We start from the raw sequence: 19,661 nt of genomic DNA, 5'->3' as shown, positions 1-19,661 counted from the left end.
ATCTGCTGATGCTCACCTTTCCACTGTGTTTGTATAGGTCGTGCTGATGCTGCGCTGCTCCTTCAAACTAGCCTTCTGAGTGTAAAGTGTCTTTCATTTCACATTTCACTAGTTTGGTATCAGCGTCACTGAGGCGCTGACACGAATCTAGTGAAATGAAAGTTAAAAAATAGCAGATCTACAAGCGATTGAAGGGCTCGCACGGAACGGAGCTCGCTTCTTTTGGGCTTGTTTTCATAGGCCTGGTTGCTTGTTTCTCCCTCAAAACCTGGCAACACTGCTCACTGGTTACCACAGAAGAAGAAGTGTCATTATTGTTCTAAAAACATTGGTCAGCAGCTGAAGGTAAAATCTACTCATATAAACATACTGTAGTGAGTTAATATGTTTATATGACGATGCGTTACAACACAATGGGACACTCAGTAAACAACTTGCTGTACATTGCTGTGTAGAGGGAGAGCTAAGCTAGCTAGCTGATTGGGATGTTTGCATCTATCTGGGCTACAGCTAAATGTTAGCTATTTTTCGTGGAATGCTGTGGCTGCGACATTCTGACCAGCCATTGTTATTATGGTGTCTTTTAGACAAAGTTATTATCCTGCTTTTCATTCTGCTGTCTGTCTGTCCTGTGTGTTTCATTAGGACCCAACATGAGGTCAACCTGATGACGTGGAGGAGGATTCTCTGCGACGGTCAACTCTGTTTTGAATGAAGCCAAGTCAGTAATCACTCCAGTCCAGTTTATATACAGGTATATAGGCTATATCAAATGATTGTTGTGGGTTTTATACATCGAGGTTATGTATCCCAGTGCCTACTGTGAGCGAAGAGGTGTGACACAGTGTGTTTGTTATCCAGTGTTATCCAGACTGCGTCTGCTGTCGTCCTAGTAACTACAGCTGTTGATCATCTTAAAGTGTCCCCCCTTGCTCTGAGGTGTGTGTGTGTGTGTGTGTGTGTGTGTGTGTGTGTGTGTGTGTGTGTGTGTGTGTGTGTGTGTGTGTGTGTGTGTGTGTGTGTGTGTGTTTCTTATGCTTTTGTCTGTGTGAACACGGAAAGATGCTCAGTAGAGACAGTAGTTCTGTGTGAGCAGACACGTTGAGCTTTATATTCAAGTACTCCCTTCTCTTTTTACAGTGAGTTTCCTTTATGTGTGTGTGTGTGTGTGTGTGTTTGCGACGGGGATACAAAAGCCCCTTTTGACTCCTTGTCAGCTGATGGATGGCTAACTGTCTGTCACATCAGCCTCTTGTTGTTTGGTTATTATTGTTTGTTTGCGTTGCAAAAAGTAAGTTTATCCAATTCCATATTCATTGTCTTAGTATTATTTTATTTCACCTGATTTATGTCATGTGAAACTGCTGGTGCTGGTGTGTTCTTTTTAGTGTAGCGGTAGCATATTATGATTGTATAATTATAACTTGATTTATTGATTTGAGGGATTTCATTTCCAGTTATGAGAATGGTAATATCCTGATTTCCAGTTCATTATGTAATTTAGAGAATATTTTGATAACCGTTGATGCCGTAGACAAACCAATCCTGTTATGTCCACTATGACCTCTACAATAAATACTTAAAATGGGCCCACCTCTTGTGCTCAATGTGCCTGACCGGCACCCCCATTGTGTAATCCCAACTAAAACAGGAACCTATAAACTTATAACCCATGCATAGTCATCCAAGATTACTCAAGAGGTGCATGATTTAACACAGTTTTCCACTTGGGATGATTTGTCGGCGTGAGAAATACGGATTGGTGTATGGCGATTGGCGTGAGTGCGTGTGAAGAGCCAAGCGTCATTTGCGCGTGTCTCACGCTGATTGCGTGAGAGTTGGCAGCTCTACTCAATATGTCTCTCTCTTTCTCTCTCTCTAGGTCTGTCCCAGGTGATGGAGTTCCCTCAGCACTCCCAACAGCTCCTCTCGGCGCTGCGTTCCCAGCGCCAGCGGGGCTTCCTGTGTGACTGCACCGTTCAGGTGGGCTCCTCTCGTTTCCTGGCTCACCGTGCTGTTCTGGCCTCTTGCTCGCCTTTCTTCCACATGTTCTACACCGATCCTCCGGGGGGCACCAGCGGTAATGACTCCGGCAGCTCCGTCACTCTGGACAGCGACATTGTTACAGCTGGTGCCTTTGGCCTGCTCTTGGATTTCGTGTATGAGGGTGTCCTGCAACTAGAGTCTTCTCTGCCAGTGGAGGACATATTGGCGGCGGCCAGTTTCCTGCACATGAACGAGGTGGTCCGGGTGTGTAAGAGACGACTGCAGAGAAGAGGGCCCCTGGCCGAAGCGGATAGCACTCGTTCTGAAGATGGTGTTGGAGCAAGGAGCGAGACAGAGACGGGGAGAAAGAGAGAGAGCAGGAGTGACTGTGGGGCTGAGTCTGGTGCAGATCACTCAAATGTGGGTGCCATGGCTGCATTGCTGCAATCGGTATCCACGGCAGTAGAGAGGAGTCATCTGGACCCGGTGAAGTCAGAAAGAAGGGTGGATGCTGCACTGTCACAGGTTCGTGCACACACCCCACTGAGCCCCGACCTAGCTGACACTACCCAGCCTGGCATGGAAGTCCCTCCTCTACAATCAGCTAGAGGACTGGTATTGGGGGTCACGCCAGGACAATCTGACCCTTCCTCTGCAGGTCAAGCCACACTGGGGCCTGGTGGTCAGGGTGGAGGGTCAGCACTGTGTAGCCCCTGCAGCACCACTGAGACATACAGGTATGATCGTTAGAAATAGAATCATTATTGCTTTCAAAACAAACTACATTGGCTGCAGATGGCTAAAGATTTTGTGGCATAGCTGCTAAATTGTGATTTTGATATCAACTACCAGTGCAGAAGCGGTTCAAACTAAACACTGAATGTTTTGCACCATTATAAATTAATTACTGTACCTGCCCAAAGGTACGTTTTACTGGTATTGCCTAGTCCTCAGATAGAAAAAAAATCTGTGATTCACATTGCCTTAAAAAAAGTTGGATGTTATGTGATTTATTGCATTGATGGTCTTTTTGTGAAACTGTAAGATTATGACCATCCTTTTCCTCTGTCATCATCAGCCACAGCACTAACGTTACGCAGCAGCCCTCCTCTTCGTCTTCCGCTGTTGTCCCTGTGAGCCAGGCCAGTGGTCGGTCAGTGGTCTCCATACCCCAGCCGGACCCCAGCCTCTCCCCTGGCCCCCAACACCACAGTCACTCAGTGCGCCATGACAGAGATAATGTTCAGATATTGTCAGAGACTAACCAGAGACATGCACAGATCCAAACACTTGTCCATACACAAAGACAGTCCTCTGATGTCCTGCAGGCACACCTCAGGCACAGCTCCCCATCCCAACGCGCACATCCCCAAATTCGAATATACAATACTGTATCACTCCATCAACATAATACAGACCTTCAGCAGCATCCCCAGTCCCAAGCCCCAGCCTTGAACAGCTCTGGGGGGGAGATGGCAGATTTGAGAGAGAGAGGAGTGCCCCCTGGCGCAGATGATGGAAGATCTGTGCCCCTGATGCGCAGACAGAGGGTAGAGGATGAGGAGGAGGGTGAGGAAGAGCAAAATGGGAAGATGGTCAAAATAAAGGTGGAGGCCATTGTGATCTCTGATGAAGAACTAGAGGAAGAGGAGAGAGGGAGGGCGAGAGGGACAGTGGTGGAAATCGAAGATGAATTTGATAATGATGATGACATTCAACAAGAGGAGCTGAATAGCCCACACTATCTCTCTGCCCACCCACAAGCCCTCTTACAGATGAGTCACCAATCTAGTGAACATTATTCCTTCCCTCTGTCTCCCTCTTCCTCTGGTGCCGGGCCTTCGTCCCAGGACACCTCCTCCTTCCCTTCCTCTCTATTCCATTCATCCATGGCCTCGCAGCACTCTGACCATCCCATGTACCCACAGGACTTCCAGGATGCCGTGGGGGGTTTTGTGGAGGATGTGCCGACATGTGGGGTGTGCGGAAAGACTTTCTCTTGTGCGTACACACTGAGGCGCCATGCCATAGTGCACACGCGCGAGCGCCCCTATGAATGCCGCTACTGCTACCGGAGCTACACTCAGTCAGGTGACCTGTACCGGCACATCCGCAAGGCTCATGATCATAGCTTACCAGCAAAACGCAGCAAAGGGGACTCTGAGCTTCCCTTGCCACCACCACCATCTCCTCCACCACCACCACCACCACCACCACCAGCACCAGCACCACCTCTCAGCTAACACATATACAGTATATGCATGTACACAGTGTGGTATTTGCCAAGGGAGGGGTGGTTACTCTGGTGATTTGTTTTTATTCCCGGGGGGGACAATGAAAATTATCCCACTCATAGATTTATGCTTAACCTGGACCCTGGACTGAAACCATAGTACACCTTAAAAGAAAATAGACAACACTGCGCAAAAGGCCATATGAAAACAGAAATGGACCACTGTCGGCCCCCGTGCAGTTCCAACACTGTGACCAGTTACTTAAACAAATGTCCCACCAGCTGAACCTATTGTGTATGTATTGTGTGAGCAAGTGATTGAGCGAACATTGAATCGCTTCCAGTAATGTTTATAATCAACCTGTCGTAACATGAACCACTGCCAGCTTCATGTGTCAACGAATAGGATATACTATGTATTGGGAAATCGGTTGCTTTTGTGACATTTTAACCAATTTTAAAAATGGGAGACCACAGACAGATTTAGGCTATTTTAATATTTTAATCATTAGAACATACACACTACTAGACGGTTAAGGCACGTTACCACACACTTGGTGATCATATTAAACTTCTCACAGTATAACTTGCGCAATCTAATATGACTTAAGAGCAGAACAATGTTTCTCCCTACAGAAGAGATGTCTATAACAAAAACAAATGTGTCGAATTTCACTCACCCAATTATTATGTTGATCCGTCCCTTATCTACTTTCACGGCACAGAAACACACTTCATCTCTTATGCACAACATTGTTTGTTAAAATATGTATCTCCATAGCAATGCCTCAAATGGTTTGGTTGTAAAACTAATATTGCTTTAACTCGAATTTGTGGTTAATTTATTTTTGTTTGGAATTCACATTCACAGAAGCGAGGGATTCAGATGATGAAATGAAAGATCATCAGGCATGAGGTAACCCACATAGTGAAATCATCTGTGTTCATTTATCCATTGTATGTCCAAATGAACCACCCCGAACGTATTTTAACAGGTGAATTTAACAGGTGTGAAATTATGAACAATAGGTAAATTTATAGGCTAGGCCTATTTGACGTTTCCCGCAGCTCACTCTCATTGGCTATTGCAGGTTTCTGCTCAACATTCCATCGTCGTTCCTTTCATACTACAGGGTTCAGAGTCGTACATACTGTTGAGATCGGGTCCAATCCAGTTGGTGACATAAGATCATGTCTGTGAAGCCCTCACACTACAGGATAATGAATCGGTTCTGACCAACCTGGAATTGGGGACTCCTCCATGATTGTCAGGAGGGGCTAATTGTACCCCATATCAGGCAAATGATCCTCTAGTGTGGGGCCAGCGTTCGTCAGTCCCTGCATATGCCAATGGACATGTGCAATTTCAGATTGTTTGGCGACCCCACTTAGAATTTACGAGAATGGCTACGTAACTACATAAATGTTCCTGTACTGTACACCGATTGGTCATCATAATGTCATCCCGATACACCCAACAAACAATAAAACCATGGAATGGCTGTACGTCTGCAACCGCAACTACAGATTCTACGAAGATTTTGTAAAAAGTGATATGCTTATATGGCCATGTGAAATTTCAGTAATGGTCAACAAACTGGGGAGGAAAAATGGACTTTGGACAGAGTGACAGACGGTTATTATCTCCATTTTAGTAGAATAGTAGGATTTATAATGATAGAAACTCCACTACAGTAGATTACTTGAGTGACTCACTTGTTAGCATTGTTACCTCACAGCAACCACGTCCTCAGTTCGAATCCCACAGGGAGCTAACTGGGTCCTTTCTGTATGGAGCTAGCATGTTCTCCCCATTGCCACTTGTTCCTAGATAGACCTTACACTATGATGCTGATACAATTGAGTGAAATCACCCCCTCTCGAATAAATTGAGACTGAAATTTCAATATTGTCAAATGTTTTATAGCCTATAGGCTTGTTGCTGTATGTGGATGTAAGCTTATAGCTTTCATGTTTTCATTTTTATGAATGAAACGTTTCAAAAATACCCCACCCTCTTCTTTTTTCCTCAAATCGCACCCTGCATAGACACTCCGGTTAGCTATATTTGTTCCTCTATATTGTATTAGAGGTAATATTTTGTTTTATTACTTCCTTTTCACAGCAACTTGATATCAGTTGCCCCGTAGGAAGGTCAATATTATGTCTGAATGTGTATGAGGGTGAGGGCTAAAGTTAATATTTGTACAGTATCATAAGTGTCAGTGTAATTAGAGCCCTACTGTTCCCTGGACTCAAAAATGTTTGTATTATATTAATGAACTTATTTTTAATTGAGTGGCCTTGTTCTTGTGTGGTTTTTCAGTTTTATCTTTTCAACTAGTGTGTAATATGAATTTGTGCCAACAAGATCTGTAAATACGGTAGCATTGGACTGAGCGAATGTGTTCAGAAGAGTTTGCATTGCAGGCAATACCTATGATTCTTTCAACCATTTGTGTAGGGTTTTGATTATTGACTGTTCTACACCAATAAGATAAACGGGTCTATACATCTTAAATGGAAATGCATCGCAGCACAAACCATAGGATGCTTAAACTGTGTCACTGTCTCATTTGGAAGGCTACATCCTATCACATTTGTACTAAGTTAAGAAATAAGAATGAATGTTCCTTATTACAGTAGGTACCTAAACGGTTACATTAATGACAACCTAGAAAGGTCCTGTAATGTGACTAACAAAAATTTGACACTACATGGTGCTATATATGGTAAATCATGAAGCCTTTCGGGAACATTGACAGAGGTGATTAAAAATGCTAATATGAATGACGTTTTGGAGTTTGTTTTTATTTGCAATTTAATTTTATATATTTATATTTTGTATTTTATTTTAAAAACATTTTTAAGATGTCAGTGCCACCAGCCTTGCTGCACAGTCTTATGGGGATATGCTATGCAGGCAAGTAACCACTTGATGCTTGTATCCTATGCTTCCTACTGTAGTGTGATACAGTTCTAAGCAGCTATATTTCAAAAAAGAAAAGAAAATGCTACCTTGCAAATGAGACAGCGCCTGTATTTTCATACAGGTAGGCAGGCGTGTGACCCTCTGACACCCTCAGACTTTTCACCTGGCGGTAAGCTTTGACAAAAAAACTATATTATTCATGGAAATTGTTGTAGCCAATATGCTTAGGCTAAATGTTACTTCATTACTGTGAATTGTCAATGTTGAATAAACATGTTGGTCACTGAACTTTTTTTTTTATTATTATTTTATTGTAACTTTAAACAATATATATTTGAAAAAAAAAGAAAAAGAATACCCTGCTTTTGGGCTTACAACAATGAAACGCACAGAGACACAAATACACTCGCACGCACATTCCAAACAAAGCCAAACTTCTTGCTTCGTCAGATGGTAATGATCCCTTCAGGAACATACACCCATTAATCCTCTACTGGCCCATGGATCTGTGAAGAGAAAATATATTGCTGTCTACTACATATCATGGCATAAACGATATAGTACATATACATTTATTTCCATTTTATTGAAAAGAAAATATGGACTGAAGAACGTTTAGATTTTAAACAGAATTTATTTCATTTTGACTGAATTTCGGAGTGCCAAAGAACCAAATGGATAATCTAGAACTGCAATCTTGGAAATTGTGCCTCAGGCAAGCCAAACTAACAACGATTTATAAATAAGGATTTTGATTAAAAGTGACAGCCGTTTCTTTGATTATTATATTATACTAACCCCTTGTCTAATTATCCATAAAGGGCCTATCAGTCAGGACGTGACTTAGCAGCTAGGGCATCCTTCTGTAATTGCCAATCAATGCACTTTAAGAGAAGCTTTTTGCTCGCTGCTTTTGCATAGCAAGGCACCTTGCGTTTTTGCACTGTATGCGCCCTGAGTTTTTGGAGAAATTGAAAGAGACTAAACTCAAAGAAGAAAGTGAACAAGGCACTGCAAGTTGCTCTGCTTTGTAGACTGCACAAAAAAGGCATTGCATCGCAGCCTGCAAAATGCGTCCTGTCTGATCAGGCCTTAAGACAGTTAGGAGAGTCACTCACTGCATCAGCTATCTCTGGCCAGCCCATTGCCATGACAATAGCATCGTCAGTGTTGGGAGGTGTCTCCAGGTTCCAGTAGGTCAGTTTATCAAACATAGATGACACCTTCACTGTTCTGTCCTGGGTATAAGACAAACATGTAATTTAGTATAACTTGGACAAAAGACCAGTAACAAAGCTCAAACTGTAAGTAGGTAAAGCTTTTAGCCTGAATTTATTCCTGGTTCAGCCATGCTGAATGGATGATGGACAGATCGTCAGATTCACAAGCAGTGTTTGGTTACAAGTTGAATTTGCTGACTGGACCTTGCAGTGACAGGGTACAGTCACACATGCACAAATTAAAATTTAACCTCCTGTTCGTTCACTTCCATTCTATGCAAGCGAACTTCCTTTTATTGGAGTTGAACTTCAGTAATCTTTGATGGCCACTCCCCTGCATTCATGCATGTGTGACCGTACCCTTAAAGGGAACGTTAATGTTGTTTACCTCCTGGTCTGAGCCAGTTTTGTTGATCTCCTTCAGCACCAGTCCAGTGTAGCCCTGTGGACAGGTGACCTCCTGCCCTCTCAACCCACGACCCCTGAATGACACTGTTTTCTCTGAAGGAGGGGCACAGGGAAGACAAGACAGTAAAGTTAGATCAGTTAACATGAGGTTTTACTATATATAGTTAGAGTAGAATTAATTGTAACAAAAACCTATCCGCGATAACCCATTGGAAGTCACAATTGATGAGACGTATGTTTTACATAGAAGAAAAGTTGGTTCCTTTTCCTTAAAGCGACTTTGGGTACATAGAAAAGCGCTATATGAATCTGAGCTATTATTTTTATTACAAGTTGATGAGACATCCGTTTTGCCTTCCATATATGTCTATTTGTATGTATGTCTGGGTCAATAGCCCCCCTGATTCTCTGACATTATTATACATAGTATAAGTGGCAGACATCTATATACCACCATACCATGTTTGCGGTCTTTCGTGGTAGCTGAGAAGTACTGTGAGACCTGGGCAGCCCCGTTGTGTTCAATCTCAAAAGGCATTAGCTGGACCGGGACGCGATCTACCTGATCCACTGATGACAGCTTCACATTGATCACACTGCTGTTGCAAGACATCATGTTACTGCAACACAAGAGAGAAAAGCACACTTGAATGTTAAAGTACTAATGAAGCTCCAGGGGTATTCGATTCGCCCTATCATTTATACAGTATGCAAACTGAACCACCCCTTCTCTGTAGCTCCAGGGACACGGTTCCCTATCAGCACCACAATAGCACATGCTATCAAAAACAGAAGGTTTTTTCAAAGCAGGTTTTTTATTTTATCACCCGTCACCCATCACGACTAAAAACATCTGTAGGAACCCTGGACTACCTTAAATTGTGCCCAGTCTTCCCTGTGCCCAGATTTCCCTAGTGCCCTCTTCTCCACCCTAAGTACCCACTCTTCCAGGTGCCCACATTTCCCTAGTACCCACTCTTCCTAGTGACCAGTCTTCCTGCTGCCCAGATTTCCTTAGTGCCCACTCTTCTCCACCACTAGTGCCCACTCGTCCAAGGTGCCCAGTTTCCCCTAGTACCCAGAATGTTTTGGTGCCCACCTATCCTACCTGCATCATGTTTAGGGGGATTAAAATGGTAGAGCGCTCGCTTATCATATGTCCTGTGGACTCATCATGTTGTATTAAGACAGTGGTGGGAAAAGTACTCACATTTCATACGTAAAAGTATCAATAGTGCAATGTAGAAATACTCTGGAAGTCCGGAATTCAAAATCTACTTAAGTAAAAGTACCAGTTTTGGTATAAAAATGTACTTAAAGTACCAAAAGTAAAAATACTCATTATGCAGAAGGTCCATTTCACAAGTTTTCAAGTGTATAAAATGTACACAAATCATTTGAAAATAGCAGACCTACAAGCTCATAACGCGTCGCATCATGACACGTTGTGACTTGTAGATCGGCTATTTTCAAATGTCCAAAGTTTAAGGGCTGAAGAAGTTGTGTGTATGTTTTGTAAGCTACAAAGTAACTAGAAGTGGTCAAATAATAGTAATGGAGTAAAAGTACAATATTTGCCTCCGAGGTGTAGTGGAGTAGAAGTAAAAGTATTGGAAATTGGAAATACTCAAGTAAAGTATAAACACCTCAAAGTGTACTTAAATACAGTACTGGAGTAACTTTACTTAGTTACTTTACACCACTGCTAGTTGGTAATTTAAGTACAAAAAAATGTACACTTAACGAACGGAGACGTACTTCCTTTGCCCTAAAATAAACCCGATTTGTAATACTCAATGCAAATCATAGATGTTTACCTTTCCTTTCCGAGCTCCCAGACATGTGTGGATAAACAACAGTACAGTACCGCTTCCTGACTGGCAACCCAACGACGCGTCTGATTGGATGGGAGCTTCTTACGTGGGACGACATTTTGGCGGGTATTGTCTGTTTGTTTGTGCTGCCCTCTAGCGTTGTACACACACACACACACACACACACACACACACACACACACACACACACACACACACACACACACACACACACACACACACACACACACACACACACACACACACACACACACACACACACACACACACACACACACACACACACACACACACACACACACACACACACACACACACACACACACACACACACACACACACACACACACACACACACACACACACACACATATATATATATATATATATATACCCACCACACCCTAGCTGGCATCAAATTCACCCACCACACCTAGAGGTCTATACCTAGATAGGTAGACCTCACCCACCAAACCCTTGCTCCCCAGAGTCCCCAATCCCCATACATGTCCTCCCTCTTATGTTTATTTTGCTGGCTTCATCATTTCCAAGATATTCAGTAACTTTCCAAATCCCTGTTTTTACTATTTATACAGAACAGGTTTTACCTGACCAGTGTTGCTATACTCATTTGGGAAGTGCTTGCACTGTGTTATAATGACGTCACGTGCAAGCATTGTGCGCATCTCTCGCGCATGCGCACACATGTTCCCTCGCGTGCTCAGTGCGCACTGCACAGAACAGCTCCGACCAGCATTATGATTATTAAATGTGCATAAATAGTAGGAAACATGTTTGTATAGGAAATGACTAGTTTTAGTTTAGTTTTTGTAAATGTTGCCTTGAAATAGAGAAGCTGAAAAGGGTGGCAGGATGTAGGCTATATAAAGAAATGATGTCAACAGATATGGTGGAAAAACAAACAATGTTTTAAATGTAATTGTAGTCTTAGTTACATTGTTAATTTAGTTTGTATTTACTTTTCTAGTTTCAGTTAATTCAGTTAAAGACATTGTTGTACACACAAACACAAAAGCAAACTTAAAATAATCAGACAACTTTTGTTTACTTGAACTACTTTATTTTGAGAAAAAAAACAAGCTTCAGAGATTGAACAACATTACACAACATCACTTACATTTTTTCAATGTAATTTAACAGTAGTTTCAAAACAGTCAAGCAAGCCCCCACCAATTGGTTTGGGGCTTGTACTTTGGTTTAGCTTTTTTCGCTCTCTTGTTCTCAGCTGCCTGATGGGCTCTCAGCCAAGTTCTCACATATGTTGTTGGATCCCAGAACCTTCGAGGTGGCCCATTTATCTTAATGAACATCAAAGATGCTACCCGTGAAACCATTAACCGTGTGCGGGTTGGGGTGATGATTTGATTCATGGCGCTGAAACCCCTTTCACATTCTGCAGTGCTGCATGGAATGACTTTTGTGCAATTCAATAAAGGCCTAAGCTCATCAGGTATAGTTTCTCCTTTGTCCTCAATAAAGTCCCTGAATCCATCAATAGTACTATTAAGGGGCAGCCTGAATCTTTTGCACAGATGCTTTATTTGCACCTCTCCAAATCCTAGTGGCATTACTTTTGGCCAGCTTTTACATTCAAGAACTTGGAGTTGTGCAAGCAATTGAACATACTGTGCTTCAGACTCTTTCTGTGCCACTAATGATGACCCCTTAAAAGATGCTGTGGTGAACAACCGATTGGTCAGATTATTGCTCAGACTTCTGAGAAACTGTTGTCGGTTGATGGAAACCATTTTTGGTCTGTCTGTCAGATTAACTGTGCCAAATTTGCCTTCTTTTACTGCAATTTCAGCTTCAAGGACTTTGTTGCCTTGTTTTTCTCCCATTGCATCAATGAATAATACGTTTGTCTGCAGAGGTTAGAGTCATTTGGCGGCTTTGCAGAGCATCAGAAATAATGCTTAAAGGTAGGGTAAGTGATATTTTTGGGTTAAAACAAAAAGTATTTTGTTAAAAGGTTAAAGCACTATATTCTGATAGTAATCATTGCTATAGAGTGTTTTTTCAGTAACAGGAGTCTCCCCGTCTCTCCAGCTCTTTAATAAACAGAAAATACATTTTCTGGTAGGTGTCAAAATCTCAGCCAATCAGGAGAAAGTACCAATTTTTAAGCTTAATTTTTATAGTGTTCCAGTTCAAAATTTTCCTGCTCATTCCTTAGTGTCATCACTTCCAATTTCACTTGTTTAATCTATATCCTGATTGAGTTCTCTATCCTGATTGGATAAAATTGGAAATGAAACTGAAACTGAAACGAAAATGCATTTTCTGTTTTATAAAGAGCTGGAGAGACATGGAGACTCCTTATATGGACAGGACACTCTATAGTAACGAGCACTATCAGAACATAGACCCATTTCGCAATTATTTGAATCATTGCAAATCACTTACCCTACCTTTAACTCATTTAGGGTGTCATACAGCAGTGCTAAATCTAGCAAAAACTGATTTGAAGTCATTTTCCTGAATAGACCTTCATATGTATTCCTATCAGAGCTCTGTCGTCTCTGATCTGTCATTGCCATTTTGAAGTGAGCACAAAGTGAGTCAAAACCATCCCACACTGCAGAAACTGTGCGGAAAGAACTGGACACCAATCTTGTGTTTAGCACCCGGCCAATTCTTCTCACTTGTTTTTCCAGGTCGGCTGCACACTGCTTCAGTTGGTCTTGGTTTAGTGCTGATCTACTGTACACAGAATACAATTATTTATCCATAAACACCTGGAAATGGTTCATAGCTGTGATATCATTAACTGTGTCACCTACAGCAAGTTCCAGTCTATGATTTGTGTGGGTCAGGTAACCTGACCCACACAGCAAAACTCATCAGATTTGAAATCCATTTAATGTCAGCCACAGTCTGTCCCAGGGCCTTTTACTAATACTAAATGTGAGATCTTTAGCAAATTATTGTGGGGAATTGTTTTTATTATAAACTTGATTTCATGTTCTTACCTTAAACCAGGTTAGACAAATACAACAGTGCAGCAGTTCTTATTTAGTCAGTGCACCCTAATCAGATCTGATAGGTGTGCAAGCACATATCATTTGGAGATTTCAAATATTTTGTCATACTTTGCTGAACTACTGTGCATTATTTACACTGACTTTGACCGGCTAGTGATGACTATAGGTTCAAGGTTCAAGTTTATTTTACATATAGAGTAGGCCATCTGATCATTTCTGTTTTCTTTGATGTCTGTTACCTCTGACACCCACATTTCATCAGATACTGTTAAAGGTAGGGTAAGTGATATGTATTGGTTAAAATAAGTGTTAAATTGCTTTATATTGTGATAGTACTCATTGGTATAAAGTGTTTGTTCAGTAACAGGTGTCTCCCCGTCCCTCCAGCGGCACTATGTAACTATGTAACTTTCTTTTAATTAATAAAAAAAATATATACAAAAAAAGGTTGTATATTGTCTCCCAGCTCTTCTATTGAGACATTTAGATTGTGTCAAAGGTCATGTCTCACCTAGACACAGGATCTGACAAATCTTTACCTGATGGTCAAGATTTATCCACTGAGCAAGCAGGCAGGCTCTATTAGCTCAATGGTAAAAGGCAGGAAACCGGGTTCAAATCTAGGGTAGAAGAGAAGAGTTACATAGTGCAGCTTTAAGCAAAAATTGCATTTTCAGGTCAGGATACCAATTTTATAGAATCAGGAGAGAGAACTCACACAGGATAAACAAGTGCAGTTGGAAGTGATGACATAAATAAATGAGCAGACAAAATTGGAACTGGAACACTATACATTTTAAGCTCATGAATGGGTACTTTCTCCTGATTGGCTGAAGATTGGCCATCCACCTGAATTTTTATTTTCTGTTTATTGTCTCCGCCTGGCCCGTCCGTCCGTCCGTCCGTCCGTGCGTGTGTGCGTGCGTGCGTGTGTGTGTGTGTGTTGCTATCCTGATTGGCTAAGATTGACTTCTACTACCTGGCACCTGGTTTCGTTCCTCTCTGTCAGGAAATCCAGGATCCAATTACAGGTGCCACCGTGCCAGTATCCATCCACATTCAACACTTTCAGCTTTTCCACCAGCTGCTGTGGTATGATGGTATTGAAAGCAGAGCTGAAGTCTATGAATAGGATCCTGGCATAGGTGTCTGTCTTTTCCAGACACAATATAGTGTTTTAACCTTAAAAAAAACAACTAAAAATAGATCAATGAGAGCACTAGTGCACTTGTGATGCCCACTAAAGTGTGATCACATTAGTGTGATTATTTTATGTGTCACAGTGTTTTGAGAGTGTTTGTTTTTTATTTTCCCTTTTAAACCCAGGTTGTGTCATTATATTGTTTTCACCAAAAACAATAATAACTTTGGTCAATAGGTGGCAGTGCAAGACCATGGTATCAACCTGTTTTGCCTTCTGAGATTGTCGTCTAGATAGTCTAGTTCGCATGTGCTGCTGGTTCTTCTCATAACTGAGAAAACTCGGTGGAAACAAACCACGTTTCACTGCCTCTATTCTTCGTAATAACTTTAACCTGTTTTCCAGGTAAACATATATCTGCTATAGGTGCCATATTCTGGTACCTGTAACACACTCTTTATTTATGAAGGAGATCTCTATTTCACGTTCCCCCTCATCAATCTCTGTAAATTACCTTCTTTATAATTCCAATGCCAAATTAATAATAATAATAATAATAATAACTAGAAGGTACTGTTCCTGAAGAAACAGTGTGGGATCGCTAAGAATGTTGATGGTATTGAGTATTGATAGTGTTAGTAGAGTTAAAGGTTTGAAAGGTTTAAAGGTTTTAAAGGTTTTAAAGGTTCTAAAGTTTTGAAAGGTTCTAAAGGTTTAGTAGAGGCCCTAGGAGGGGTCCACGCGCGACTGCTTATTTTTTTTTCTAGTTTTGATTTTTGGCATCCATAGGACCTCTAATATTGGGATTTTGATGATCCCAAGAAAAAAAGTGGTCCCAAGTGTGTTTTTTTCAATGTTTTATTACCCCTATGAGACCTGGGAGATGGCTGGCTGGAACGCCGGCGAGAGTGTCTTTCGGAGACTGTGGAACGCTCAAATTTAGACGTAGCCCAAAGATAGAGATACCATTTGATTCCAGACAACCTCAGGTTTCCAATGAGAGCAACCTTTTCATGCTACCTTGTCAGGAAGGGGGCTAAATACCTAATGATTCAAAGTTAAGACAACATTTTGGCGAGGGAAAAACGACCATCACCATTTTCCAAATGGTCCCTTGAGCTGTCACCTCAATATATGTGAATGGAAATGGGTTAAATGGATACCTACAAGCCTCCCCTGTACAGACATGTCAAATTTATGCCAATCTCATGCAGTTTTGGGCAAGAACCATGCAGTGTTTTGCATGCAGTACAAATGTAATTTCCGCCTATTGTAAAAAGGAGACCACTTTACTGCATCTATAGCTGTATGAGACCACTGTACTGTATCTATAGCTGCATGAGACCACTGCACTGTATCTATAGCTGTATGAGACCACTGTACTGTATCTATAGCTGCATGAGACCACTGTACTGTATCTATAGCTGCATGAGACCACTGTACTGTATATATAGCTGCATGAGACCACTGTACTGTATCTATAGCTGCATGAGACCACTGTACTGTATCTAGACCACTGTGCTGAATCTATAAACCACTGTACTGCATATATAGACCATTGTACTGCATTTATAGACCACATACATTGACCACTGTACTGTATCTAATATAGACCACTATACTGCAACTCAACACAACTTAAAACAAATATTTATAAAGCACATTTAACATGACCAGGTCACCCAAAGTGCTGCACAGGTCGCCACGAAGGCTAGGTAGATGCAGTACAGTGGTCCACAGATGCACTAGAGTAGTCTACAGATGCACTCGAGTGGTCTACAGATGCATTATAGGCGTCCACAGTGGTCTACAGATGCACTAGAGTGGTCTACAGATGCACGACAGTGGTCTACAGATGCACTAGAGTGATCTACAGACACACTAGAGTGATCTACATATGCACTAAAGTGGTCTACAGACACACTAGACTGGTCTACAGATGCACTAGAGTGGTCTACAGACACACTAGAGTGGTCTACAGATGCACGACAGTGGTCTACAGACACACTACACTGGTCTACAGATGCACTAGAGTGGTCTACAGACACACTAGAGTGGTCTACAGATGCACGACAGTGGTCTACAGATGCACTAGAGTGGTCTACAGATGCACTAGAGTGGTCTACAGATGCACTAGAGTGGTCTACAGACACACTAGAGTGGTCTACAGATGCACGACAGTGGTCTACAGATGCACTAGAGTGGTCTACAGACACACTAGAGTGGTCTACAGATGCACTAGAGTGGTCTACAGATGCACTAGAGTGGTCTACAGATGCACTAGAGTGGTCTACAGACACACTAGAGTGGTCTACAGATGCACTAGAGTGGTCTACAGATGCACTAGAGTGGTCTACAGATGCACTAGAGTGGTCTACAGATGCACTAGAGTGGTCTACAGACGCACTAGAGTGGTCTACAGATGCACTAGACTGGTCTACAGATGCACTAGAGTGGTCTACAGACACACTAGAGTGGTCTACAGATGCACTAGAGTGGTCTACAGACACACTAGAGTGGTCTACAGATGCACTAGAGTGGTCTACAGATGCACGACAGTGGTCTACAGATGCACTAGAGTGGTCTACAGATGCACTAGAGTGGTCTACAGACGCACTAGAGTGGTCTACAGATGCACTAGACTGGTCTACAGATGCACTAGAGTGGTCTACAGACACACTAGAGTGGTCTACAGATGCACGATAGTGGTCTACAGACACACTAGAGTGGTCTACAGACACATTGTAGTGCATATGTAGACCATGTACTGCATCTGTAGACCACTGTCGTGCATCTGTAGACCACTCTAGTGCATCTGTAGACCACACTAGTGCATCTGTAGACCACTCTAGTGCATCTGTAGACCACTCTAGTGCATCTGTAGACCACTCTAGTGCATCTGTAGACCACTCTAGTGCATCTGTAGACCAGTGTAGTGTGTCTGTAGACCAGTGTAGTGTGTCTGTAGACCACTTTAGTGCATCTGTAGACCAGTGTAGTGTGTCTGTAGACCACTCTAGTGCATCTGTAGATCACTCTAGTGTGTCTGTAGACCACTCTAGTGCATCTGTAGACCAGTCTAGTGTGTCTGTAGACCACTTTAGTGCATCTGTAGATCACTCTAGTGTGTCTGTAGACCACTCTAGTGCATCTGTAGACCACTGTCGTGCATCTGTAGACCACTTTAGTGCATCTGTAGATCACTCTAGTGTGTCTGTAGATCACTCTAGTGCATCTGTAGACCACTGTCGTGCATCTGTAGACCACTCTAGTGCATCTGTAGACCACTGTGGACGCCTATAATGCATCTGTAGACCACTCGAGTGCATCTGTAGACTACTCTAGTGCATCTGTGGACCACTGTACTGCATCTACCGAGCCTTCGTGGCGACCTGTGCAGCACTTTGGGTGACCTGGTCATGTTAAATGTGCTTTATAAATATTTGTTTTAAGTTGTGTTGAGTTGCAGTATAGTGGTCTATATTAGATACAGTACAGTGGTCAATGTATGTGGTCTATAAATGCAGTACAATGGTCTATATATGCAGTACAGTGGTTTATAGATTCAGCACAGTGGTCTAGATACAGTACAGTGGTCTCATGCAGCTATAGATACAGTACAGTGGTCTCATGCAGCTATATATACAGTACAGTGGTCTCATGCAGCTATAGATACAGTACAGTGGTCTCATGCAGCTATAGATACAGTACAGTGGTCTCATACAGCTATAGATACAGTGCAGTGGTCTCATGCAGCTATAGATACAGTACAGTGGTCTCATACAGCTATAGATGCAGTAAAGTGGTCTCCTTTTTACAATAGGCGGAAATTACATATTTGTACTGCATGCAAAACACTGCATGGTTCTTGCCCAAAACTGCATGAGATTGGCATAAATTTGACATGTCTGTACAGGGGAGGCTTGTAGGTATCCATTTAACCCATTTCCATTCACATATATTGAGGTGACAGCTCAAGGGACCATTTGGAAAATGGTGATGGTCGTTTTTCCCTCGCCAAAATGTTGTCTTAACTTTGAATCATTAGGTATTTAGCCCCCTTCCTGACAAGGGAGCATGAAAAGGTTGCTCTCATTGGAAACCTGAGGTTGTCTGGAATCAAATGGTATCTCTATCTTTGGGCTACGTCTAAATTTGAGCGTTCCACAGTCTCCGAAAGACACTCTCGCCGGCGTTCCAGCCAGCCATCTCCCAGGTCTCATAGGGGTAATAAAACATTGAAAAAAACACACTTGGGACCACTTTTTTTCTTGGGATCATCAAAATCCCAATATTAGAGGTCCTATGGATGCCAAAAATCAAAACTAGAAAAAAAAATAAGCAGTCGCGCGTGGACCCCTCCTAGGGCCTCTACTAGTTTGAAAGGTTTAAGAGGTTTGAAAGGTTTGAAAGGTTTAAGAGGTTCTAAAGGTTTGAAAGGTTCTAAAGGTTCTAAAGGTTCTAAAGCTTTGAATGGTTCTAAAGGTTTGAAAGGTTTGAAAGGTTTGAAAGGTTTAAGAGGTTCTAAAGGTTTGAAAGGTTTAAGAGGTTCTAAAGGTTTGAAAGGTTCTAAAGGTTTGAAAGGTTTGAAAGGTTTGAAAGGTTTGAAAGGTTTGAAAGGTTTAAGAGGTTCTAAAGGTTTAAGAGGTTCTAAAGGTTTGAAAGGTTCTAAAGGGTATTTACTTTAAATTATTTTTAGTCACTTTATTTACTTTAAAGTATTTTTTACTAATTTTTACAACTTTTAAGTATTTTTACTATTTTTTTCAACTTTTAAGTATTTTTACTCATGTTGAGTACTTTTAAGTATTGTTACTCAGTATAAGTACTCTTAAGTATTTTTAATCAAGGTACTTACTTTAAAGTATTTTTAGTCACTTTATTTACTTTAAAGTAGCTTT

General features: G+C 41.8%; 2 protein-coding genes across 4 annotated transcripts; one reads left to right on the top strand and one right to left on the bottom strand.

Annotated features, from left to right (window-relative positions):
• The first annotated feature begins 298 nt into the window (after positions 1-298).
• On the top strand, positions 299-7,427 carry zbtb3 (zinc finger and BTB domain containing 3). 3 transcript variants are annotated; one of them, XM_080416491.1, is made up of 4 exons: positions 299-345; positions 646-754; positions 1,883-2,723; positions 3,065-7,427. In XM_080416491.1, exons 3-4 carry the CDS (start codon positions 1,897-1,899, stop codon positions 4,227-4,229), a joined length of 1,992 nt encoding a protein of 663 aa, XP_080272617.1. In that variant the 5' UTR covers positions 299-345; positions 646-754; positions 1,883-1,896; the 3' UTR covers positions 4,230-7,427. The 3 variants fall into 3 exon arrangements, with proteins under 3 accessions (XP_080272617.1, XP_080272616.1, XP_080272618.1); XM_080416490.1 differs by having other exon boundaries at positions 331-345; positions 646-721; XM_080416492.1 differs by having other exon boundaries at positions 332-374.
• Positions 7,428-7,455: 28 nt separating this feature from the next.
• Positions 7,456-10,716, bottom strand: rnaseh2c (ribonuclease H2, subunit C). The gene is made up of 5 exons (XM_080416489.1): positions 10,597-10,716; positions 9,239-9,399; positions 8,760-8,872; positions 8,270-8,389; positions 7,456-7,657 (listed from the first exon to the last, which is right to left on the bottom strand). The coding sequence occupies exons 2-5, from the start codon at positions 9,393-9,395 to the stop codon at positions 7,634-7,636; spliced, it is 414 nt and encodes a 137-aa protein (XP_080272615.1). The 5' UTR covers positions 9,396-9,399; positions 10,597-10,716; the 3' UTR covers positions 7,456-7,633.
• Positions 10,717-19,661: the final 8,945 nt, after the last annotated feature.

This window comes from Gymnoscopelus braueri (genome assembly GCF_963280865.1).
Source record: "Gymnoscopelus braueri genome assembly, chromosome: 20".
Taxonomy (NCBI): Eukaryota; Metazoa; Chordata; class Actinopteri; order Myctophiformes; family Myctophidae; genus Gymnoscopelus; species Gymnoscopelus braueri.
The sequence above is the reverse complement of the archived record's forward strand: the minus strand, read 5'-3'. Positions and strand labels throughout refer to the sequence as shown.

Bases quoted from the DNA above. Each gene is read 5' to 3' on its own strand.
- rnaseh2c (XM_080416489.1), bottom strand. From the start codon at position 9,395: ATGATGTCTTGCAACAGCAGTGTGATCAATGTGAAGCTGTCATCAGTG. The intron at 8,873-9,238 runs GTATGGTGGTAT...CCCCTCCTTCAG, and splicing joins CACGAAAGACCGCAAACATG to AGAAAACAGTGTCATTCAGG. The intron at 7,658-8,269 runs GTGAGTGACTCT...TTCTCTTCACAG, and splicing joins GGCCAGAGATAGCTGATGCA to ATCCATGGGCCAGTAGAGGA.
- zbtb3 (XM_080416490.1), top strand. The intron at 2,724-3,064 runs GTATGATCGTTA...TGTCATCATCAG, and splicing joins AGCACCACTGAGACATACAG to CCACAGCACTAACGTTACGC.